A 10233-nucleotide genomic window follows, 5' to 3' on the forward strand; every position below is an offset into this window, starting at 1 on the left:
GTCCCACATTATTCTTAGGTTTTCTTCTTTTTCCTTCTTTTTTGAGTCTACTTTTTGCTCTAGCAGATCAGTGGTGACAATTTTGTCTTCAATTTCACTGATTCTGTGTTCCATCTCATCAATTCTGCTCATATGTCCCTCCATCATCTTGACAGGCTCTGAAACATTGGACCTTATATTTTGAATTGTGGATTCTTGTTTTTCCAGTGCCGCTAATGCCTCGTTTGTTTTCTCTGCAATGTTCTGCATTGTTTGTTTGGTTGTTTTTTTTTGAGCTCCTCCTGGTCTTTGCTTGTAGTATACTGTAATTCATCAAGTTTGTCTTTCATCCATTGGATATATGCAGTCACTCGTCTTTTAAATTCTGTGTCAGAAAGTTCCATGAGACTTTCTGGCTTCAGGTAATCCACTGGAACTGTGTTGCCCTTTGTGAGTGACATCTTGCTTTGCTCTGTGTATTGTCTGGCATAGTTTGCTTTCTTTGAGACATTGATATGTGTTCTTGATCTGAAGACAATGCTCTTGAGATCAGTTAGACAGCTACTGAACTTGTGCATTTCTCTGGCTTTCTGACTTCAGAAAAATGTCAGTTCAGAGCTTGCTAGGGCAATCTCTTGTTGCTAAGACAGGTCAAGGTGCTCCCGTTTAAAGGCAAGTTGATTACCCAGACGGGTAGGCACTGGTGTAGAGCCAAATGGGGTGAGGCAGGCAAAGGGTTGGGTGATCGCAAGGGCAGGTCAAACACTTGGGAGACCTTGCTCAAACCTCTGCTGTCTCAGTGTGCTCATGACTGGGGTCCCTACTCAAATTCCTACTGTCCATTTCCTACCCAGTGGTTTTCTCAGTACTTCCTGCCTGGTGGCACTTACGCAGGTACCCTCCCACAACAGCCCTGCTCCAGCAGGGTCCTGGATCCAACAGAATCCGAAAAGTCAAGGTCAAATTCCCATCGACCCACTAGCCTCTAGTTTGTCTGCAGAGTCCACAGAACCCAGCTGGCTGGCTTATTTTGGGCAGTTGGTGTAGCCCTAGAGAGCTCGGCCAAATTCCCCACCAGTGGGCATGCCCTTAGGTGCTCTCCCAGGTAATCAGCAATGCCCCAGTAAACACAGCCAAGATCCTACCGGCCTTTCTCCTGCCAGGTTAGTTCCGCAACAGCTCGGCTGATAGCTGCTCCGGGTGACGGCTGGATCCGCAGTGGTGCCCTGAGGTCACAGGGCTGTGGTGGGGGCTGAGGTGTGTGGTTGTGGAGCTTCAAGGGGGGCAGGGGAAGGGGAGGAAAGCAAGGGACTAGGGGGCCAAAGGAGCACAGGGCTTGGACACTACCACCAAGAGGTAGGGGGCGGGGCTTGGGCGCTGCTGGGGGTTTATGCAGCAGAACACTGTGTGTTGGGGGTCACGCAGGCGCTGGCTGCAGGGGGGGTCACACAGTGGCTGGTAGTCTTCGCTCCTCTGGGGTCTTATGGTGTTCGCTCCTCTGGAGTTCCACGGTGGCTGGCTAACTGTTGCTCTTCCCTGGTCTCTTCTCGGCCCCGCTGGCAGCGGAGTTCTGGCTGGCGGCAGAGTTCCAGCTGGTGGTGCCCTTGCTCTTTTTTACACTCACATTTCAAACAAAATGGAATAAAGCTAAATTCATGCTCGTGATAGTGTACAATTTTGTCCTAGCTCCACCTTTGAGCTATGGTGCTGGAAAAAAGTATTGAATGTACCATGGACTGCTAAAAAACTGAACAGGTTCATCCTGGAGAAAGTTAAACCAGGCTGCTCCTTGGAGGCAAGGATTCTGAGGCTTCATCTGACGTACTTTGGACATGATGCAAGGAGGGACCGGTCCTTGGAACTGGACTTCATGCTTGGGAGGATGGAGGGACAGCACAGGAAAGGAAGACCCTCTATGAGGATAATCAGGGTGGGTGTGTCAGAGACAGTGAGATTGGCACAGGACAGAGTAGAATTTAGGGCTGTTGTACATAGGTTCGCTATGAGTCGCAAGCAACTCAACGACACATAACAACAACAACCATTAAAACTCAAGTTTGGCGAGCTCTGGTGGCCTAGTGGCAAGAAGCTGCACTGCAGTCCTAGAAGTACACGGTTCGAATCCACCAGATGCTCTGCTGGAGAAGGAGGAAAAATCTACTCCTGTACCAGTCAGATCTGATTTGACGGTACACACATACAAAACAATAAAAATAATAATAAAAAAACAAAAAAAACCTTCAAGCTTTACTTTAGATTGGCAGCCAAGGGAATTACCTGGAATGACAAAGCAAGGAGCTGGGAGCAATACCATACATTTATTATGCAATTTTTGTTCAAAAGGACACAAATCTAGTAGGATTCTAAATGTGAAGAAGAAATGAGTCAGAGCCAGGATGGTTTTGGGGAAGATAAGATCCAATGTAGGGCCTAGTGCTCAGCCAGAAGCAGGGCTGCATTCCACCTTCAACAGGTCCCTCTGGTTCTTTTCCTAAAGTGAGGGAGGGAGGACAAGATGACCACATAAGGGAGGAAAGGACACTTTCTCAGCCAAAGCTGATTGGCTCTGGAGCCAGCCCGAGTCCAGAATGAGTCTCATGACACCTGTTGTACAGTGCCCAGAAATTCTAGCAGGGGTCAGAACTTTTTGAGGGTCTCCTAGTGTGATCCAGGATTTCTCCTGGTTGAACCGCCACTAGGGCAATATTGTGCCACATGCGACCCTCTAAGACAGGCTTTTTACTCTTCAAAACGTCATTTGTCAATTCTTGAGCTCTCTGGACTTTTGTGCCACCCCAACACACTGAAAAACACTCTCAGGACTTACCTCCTCAACCAGGGGTCTTCTACAACAACACAAACAAACAGAGGCCAGAGGAATCAGGGGGGCTAAAGATGCCACCAGCAACAGGACCCAGATACCCAACAGCATGGCCTGGAGGCTTCTGAGAAGGGTCTGGGGACAGAAGGCCACAACCTTAGGCAGAATGTGGGCTGCCATTCCTGCTGTGTTCTGTCTAATTCACTACTGACACGTGTATGCTCCATCTCTTTGTACCACCCTCATTGGGCTTCTAGGTCTTATCCGTCAGTGTTGGGATGGCTGTGAGTGACTCCTTGACAGCTTCTAGGATTTACAAGGATTGAAGGGGAGTCTAAATTTCACACTCTCACTTCTCTTCCCCAATGCTTTGAACATGTGTGGCATCTATTATTCTTTTCGTCCTGTTTCCCACTAGTGTGTAAGGTCCTAACAGCCAGAGATGTTCCTTCTCATGCTGTGTCTCTAGTCCCAGTGACCCTGCTCGTGTTAATTGAATCACAAACACTGGGGCTGGAGAGGTCCTCTGTCTGCCTGCTGGTGGCTACCCATGCAGCCCACTCACCACCACCATGACCACATAGGTGAGGCATATGTGCAGTCTTCGGTCTTCTTCTGGGCTCAGTGTGCTGGGTGGTGCGGTGGGCCCTCTCTGAGTTGAAGAAGTGTCACAGATGTTGTCTCCAGAATATAAGAAGACCCAGTAGAACCCATCAGCCCCTATTTTAACAGCAGCAACAGCTGTGGAGAAAGCTGCCAGGGCAAGTAGGGTCCTCAGGAAGCTCTGTGGAGAGGACAGAGAATAGTGTAGTGAACTCACAGCCCTCTTCTGGATCCCAGCCTGGGGAGGCTGATGCGTGGGGTGATCTAACTTACCCAACAGCGACCACCATGCTTCTCTTCAAGGAAGGCAGCAGCTCCAGCCAGGACAGACTGGGGAGAAATGAAAGCAGGAGCAGGGTGAATGCAGGAAGGGCAGCTTCCTCGTCATCAGCTTCTCTTTGTTCACTTGTACACTCATCAGGTCCTTGACCAGCAGGCTGCTGCCACAAGGTTGAGGGTTTAGGGCAGGGATGACCTGAGGCTGCCGGACACTGCTACAGCCACGTCTAAAGTGCTTGCAGTCAGGACCAGCCTGAGGTCTTGTGGGTGGAAGAAAACCCCCTGTGTCTGTGAGGAGGCATGTGTCACGGGACCTGAAGAAGCTCTCAGCACAGCTGGATGAAACTTTCTGGAGGTGTGTTATCCCTGGATGGATGAGTGCCCTCTCCTTAGTTGTGTGTTTTGCTGTTATAAAGTGTTATTTTTGTTATTGTTGTCATGTGCTGTTGAGTTGTTTGCGATTCATAGCAACCCTATGTACAACAGCACTGAAGCCTGCTCTGTTCTGTGCCAACTTTACTCTCTCTGACACACCTACCCTCATTACCCCACTCACTGTATCAGTTAATCTCATCGATGGTCTCCCTTTCTATCTCCATCCCTTCACCCTTCCAAGCATGATGTCCCTCTGTTGTAAAGTACTGGTGTATTTAAAGGTCCCTCAGTGTTCCATGACCAATGATCCAAGCTCCTATTGCAGAATGCTTGCATGTCTAGCAGCTGACTTTAGTTGATGTTGGTAAGTGGCATCACAGGCACTGGGAGGGGGCCTGGAGGGACGGCACTTCCTTGTGCAATGTATGCTTTCCAGCCTGTGCTGCCTCTCTGCAAGCTTCTGGGCTCAGAATCAGGTCCCCAGAGACTACCCCTCTTTAACACCAAGGGCTACTCAGCATTTACTTGTCTGAGTTATTCCTTATCCCTTGTAATGAAGTCCTCAGAATTGGAGGTAAAGGTACGGAGTCCTTGACATCCTTTGAGGTCCCTTACCTCATCTATCTTGTTTCTAGAGTCCCACCCTCTGACTGATGGTCCCTCCCTCCTGAGTAAGAGCTGAGAAAAACAAAACAAAATTGAGAAAAAGTGGTCTGTAAAATGTAGAGGAAAGTTTGGGAGCTGGTCCTGAAGACCTTCCAGGAAGAGAAGCTCTCAGGAAAATGAGATGATGAGGTGGTGACTGTGTAGATGATGGAAAGAGGCCGCAATGTGGCAGGAAAGCAGTGGATGAGGATCAGAGGCTGGCTGACAATTGGACACGTGGCTTCATTTGCTTCAACTATTTTCATATGTAGAGGGGGATTAGCCTGAGGACATCAGGACTTTTTGTTCTCTAGCATTCTCATTTTGATCAATAATATTCTCTTTGTGATCTCTAACATTCCATGACACAGTGCTGAGGGGGATGGGAGTAAAGAAGATAGTAACTATAGTGCAGATTACCTAATAGGGCTTTTGCAGTCATTGTCTTCATCAACACCTCCAAGAGCCCATTCTCTGATTGCTGTTTAGTCAGAATCAAATCATAACTGACCCTGCAGTAGATTTTCTGATGCTGCAAATTATATGGGAACTCTCTCTCTGGAGCCACTGGTGGATTTGAACCATGGGAGCCTCCCCTTTTGTTTTTTGTTGTTGTTGTTGCAACTCATAGCGACCCTAAAACTGACTCTACTCTGTGCCAACCTCATTGTCTCTGAGACACCTACTCTCACTATCCCGATCATTGAATAGATCCATCTCATCAAAGGTCTTCTCCTGCACTGTCCCTCCACTCTCTCGAACATGATGTCCCTCTCCAAGGATTGGTCCCTCCTTGCAACAAGCCCAAAATATGTCAGACAAAGCTTCAGAACCCTTGCCTCCAGGGAGCAGCCCAGCTTCACCCTCTCTAGGATGAACCTGTTTGTTCTCTTGGCAGTCCATGGTATATTCAATTCTCTTCTCCACCACCACAACTCAAAGACATCAATTATCTTTCTATCATCCCTAGGCACTGTCTAGCTCTCCAATGTATAGCACGTAATTGCAAAGACTATAGCCCGGATCAGGCACACCTTATTCTCCAGCCTGACGTCATTGCTCTTCAGTACTCTGGAGAGGTCCCTGACAGCTGATTTTCCCAATGCAATTTGTCTCTTGATTTCCTGGCTGCTGGTACCAAGAGTGTTGATTGTGGAGCCAAGCAAACTAAAACTGTTAACTATCTCAATCTTTTCACCATCCATACTGATGCTGCCAATTGAACTAGGGGTGAGAATCTTTGTCTTCTTGATGTTGAGCTTCAATCCATATTGAAGGTTGCAGTCCTTGACCTTCTGCAGCAAGCACTTCAGGTTGTCCTCACTTTCAGCTGGCCACCTGAATGTTCCCATTCCAAAAAAAAAAAAGGTAACCCGACAGAGTGTGGGAATCATTGAACGATATCATTAATTTTACATGCAAGCAAGATTCTGCTGAAAATTATCCAGAAACAACTGGAGCAACATGTCAACAGAGAACTGCCAGATGTGCAGGCTGGGTTTAGAAGAGGTTGTGGTACAGGGACATTATAGCTATTGTTAGGTAGATCTTGGCAGAAAGCAGAGAGTACCAGAGGAATGTCTATCTGTGCTTCATTGACTATGCAAAGGCTTTTGACTGTGTGGATCACAACAAGCTGTGGCTAACTCTGAGAAGAATGGGAATCTCAGAACATTTGATCATGCTAATGCAAAACCTATACTTGGACCAACAGGCAGTCATCAGAACAGAGCAAGGAAACACTGCATGGTTCAAAATTGGGAAGGGCATTTGCCAGGGATGTATTCTGTCTCCGTACTTTTTCAAACTGTATGCAGAACAGATCATATGGGATGCTGGGCTGTACAAGGAGGAATGTGGCATCAGGATTGGTGGAAGAGTCATCAACAACCTGCATTATGCAGATGACACAACCACTTTTGTTAGCAGTGCAATTACTTTGGACAATGCCACCACAGTTCTCTTGTTGATGTTTGGTGTCATTCAGTCAACAAAGAATCACAGACCCTACGAATAATAGGTCTGAACCTTGCTCTGCCCTCTACTGTTCTCTCCATTTCTGATATAATTGACCATTTGATATAGCTACTGTGCCAGTCCATCATGTTGGTGGTCTTCCTCTCCTTCACTGACCCTTCACCCTTGCAAGCATATATGTTTTTTCCAAAGACTGGCCTCTCTTCACAACATGCTTAAAGTATGTGAGATGAAGTTTCACCACCTTTGCCTCTAAGGAGCACTGCCTGGCTGCATTTTTTCTAAGAGTTCTGTTGTTATTGTGGTTGTGTCAGGTGTCATTGAATTGAGTATGACTCATAGCAAACTAATGAGCAACATATCTGAATCCTGTCCTATCTTGTACCATGCTCACCATCTTTGATACACTTGAACCCATTGCTGCAGTCACTATCCATCTCATTGGGGGTCTTCTTCTCTTTTGCTGACCCCCCACTTTTCCAAATATGACAGATGAAATTTTACCATCCTTGCCTCCAAGGAGCACACAGGCTGCATCCTTTACAAAAGACACTTGTTTATTCTTTTGACAGTTCATGGGATATTCAGTACTATTCTCAAACACCGCAACTCAGAGGCATCAAATATTTTTCTGTCATCCTTATTGTCAATTTTTCAGATGTATAACATGTTATTGAAAAAACAACTATAATTTAAATCAGGTGCACCTTAGTCTTCAAATTGAAATTCTTGTTCTACAATATTTAGGAGAGGTCCAAGATAGTGGACTTGCCACAAATGATGCCTCTCCGTATCTCCTTACTGCTATTACCAAGGATGTTGATTTTAGACTCAAGCAAGATGAAATTATTAACAATTTTTCAGTCCTTTCTCCACGTATCTTGATGTTGCTCACTGGTCCGGTGGTAAGAACCTTTGTCTTCTTGAGGTTAAGATGCAATTCCTATTGAAGGATGTAGTTTTTGCTCTTCTGCAACAAGTGCTTCAGTTCCTCCTCACTTTCAGCAAGCAAGATAGTGTTATCTGCATAGCACAGGTTGTTGATGAATCTTCCTCCAATTTTGATGCCACATGAACTATGTGCTCAGCATACAGATTGGGTAGGTATGGAGAAATGTTACATCCCTGACACATACTGTTCCTGATTTTAAACCATACAGTGTTTCCTTCATGTTTGTGGTCCATCAACTTCATTGCTTACTGTAAATAAAGTAAATTACACTGCTTGATTGAGATCTCCAGGGAGGTTAGTAAGTGAAAAAAAGAGAGAGAGAGATGTATCTCATTAAGGTGAAGATTGTTCCATTTTGCCATCCAGTCATAGTAGAGGCAGAGAGGGGAGTTCTGGCAACCTACTGGATAGAAGGTTGTGCTGTCAACCCAAAGGCAAGCAGTTTGAATGCACCAGTTACTTAATGGGAGATGGACAGTCTCCTCCTGTTTGATTTATAGCCTCTGACAATCTGTTGGAAAGTCAACTATGGGTTAGTTCTCACTCACTAGCAGTGAAAAAGAGAATGAGAGGCAGAAAATGAGGGTCTCACTACCATCCCAAGAGGTAAAAAGAAGAGCCAAGGACTGCTGAGAGCCCTGTGGATCTACAGAACTTGTGAGCACCAGAGATGGAGAGTTGTAATAAGAAGAGATGGTATAAGGTCATAAGAGTGCAAGAGGGCATTAGATGAGATGGTGATGCCGGTAGAAGCAGTAGAGATAGCAGAGACTAGAGGTGGTATGAGACAGAGCTGTGGACTCCTTGCCATGCAGTGAGGGATCTGAGTGTTGAGTCATTGAGAGGATGCCTTCAGGTGCTTGCCGGAACTAGGTTTGTCGATCCTTGGAACTAGAGCAGAGTACCTTTGAGCCCAGACTTTCCAATGCATAACTGGAAGAACTAGAAAAGTTTTGTGACTCATTTACCTGAGCAGCTCAGAGACGCAAAAGCTTTCAGGTCAAGGGCCAGAGTTAGAGGTTTAGACTTTCAGAACAAGAGAGACGATTCTTCGCTGATTGAAGAACCATATCCTGAGTGGTTCCAGAACCCCAATTGTAACCCATGTTAAACTCTGTAATTGTGAGTATTGTCTGAGAGATCATTGTGGCCATTGCGATGAATTATCAAACCCAGTAGATAATCAGTAAGTACTGTGGGATGGGAGATTGGTGTTGGAATTGTCAGGAAGGATTGAGCGTATGGAGCATGAAAGCATGTGTGAGCTCCTTAGAATTGGCTTTGATTTGCTGTTGTTAATGAGCTGCTGTTGTTAATGAGTATTCTCCCCCTTTGAGAAGTTAGTGGAGGTCAGATGCCACTGCCCCCATATCCATGCCTTTTTTGCTGTCATGATGGTTGTATCTCTATCACCCTTCTGTCCGTGCCACTCACCACTGCCCCCGTCCAGATGGCAGTCCCTGAGCTCAGCAGGTAGAACTCGCAGATGTACAGGAATCCTCCCAAGACTCCGCTTAAGACACCCAGCACGATCTGCATCACCTGAAAGACAGGGAGCCTCACACCCGGAGTGAGTGGATTCATGGTCAGTCTGTGCCCCAGATCTATGCCCTAGCTTGAGGTCCTCATCACCCCAGGCATTTTAAGACCTGGAGCAGCTTATATAAGCCATTTCTTAGCAGCATTTTTAGGAGCCCCAGGTGGTGTCTTTCTAGTGATTCAAATCTACCAGCTGCTCCACTGGTGGAATGCCACACAATTAATTAATGCCGTACAATTAATTTGTAGCATCAGAAAAGCCTCTGAAGGGTCAGCTGTGATTCATTCCAAATCAATAACAATGAGAGAGTATCTACTTGGTGGCCATAAAAGTCACTCCAAGGAGCTTGAGGACCTCATCACTTGAGGTCCTTATCACTCCTGAAAACAAGTACAAATTCCAACCCATCCTGAACCTGGTTGAGAGAGGTATCAGGGCAGGAGGGTGTTTAACCCAGAGGGCTGTAAATGGACAGTATCTCTCATTCTTCCTTATCCCTCATGTCACTTTAGCCCACAGACTATCAGAACCACTTTTTTGATTGAGATGGTTGGCAAGCAAGAAAGAAAAATGCAAAACAGAACACTAGTAAGGTGACTTCTTTTAAAATGAATTCTGCTTTTACCTGGAGCAAAAACAGCAGCAAGGAGGGACTGCCCTTGGCTTAGTGTGAGGGCTTTGGATGCTCCAGTGCAGTTCCACATGGAAGGTGACTGTACTCACCCAAGCTGCCACAAGAAGTCGACTGCTCCCTGGGGCCTGGGTGGTAGTGCCCTTGGATTGGATCCTGGACTGCAACTGAAAGCATGCAGACAGTAGAAAGTTGTCCAGAAAAGATTCCTGGTGGACATACATGTTGATGTGGAGAGGTTGGGGTACCACAGAGTTTTGCTCATCACTGTCCTTAGACTTTTCACAAGTGGCCATCAGTCTGTGGGGAGGAAAGAGCACCACTGAGGACAAGGTAGCCTATAATGGTTACAAGCTTCAAAGATTGTGTTGGTACTGGGGAGGATAGGCAGGGGAGATGGAAACACTGTGGTGAGAGTCCTGATGCTTGGG

The 10233-nt window shown here is 46.4% G+C and overlaps 1 protein-coding gene across 1 annotated transcript; it reads right to left on the minus strand.

Annotated features, from left to right (window-relative positions):
* Window positions 1-2416: 2416 nt before the first annotated feature.
* On the minus strand, window positions 2417-10026 carry LOC102844260 (transmembrane protein 176A-like). The gene is made up of 6 exons (XM_006895196.1): window positions 9895-10026; window positions 9066-9173; window positions 3677-3733; window positions 3366-3584; window positions 2807-2935; window positions 2417-2470 (listed from the first exon to the last, which is right to left on the minus strand). The coding sequence occupies exons 1-6, from the start codon at window positions 10024-10026 to the stop codon at window positions 2417-2419; spliced, it is 699 nt and encodes a 232-aa protein (XP_006895258.1).
* Window positions 10027-10233: the final 207 nt, after the last annotated feature.

The sequence above is a fragment of the Elephantulus edwardii genome, unplaced genomic scaffold, assembly GCF_000299155.1.
Source record: "Elephantulus edwardii isolate Elephantulus edwardi_28Jun2011 unplaced genomic scaffold, EleEdw1.0 scaffold00161, whole genome shotgun sequence".
NCBI lineage: Eukaryota > Metazoa > Chordata > Mammalia > Macroscelidea > Macroscelididae > Elephantulus > Elephantulus edwardii.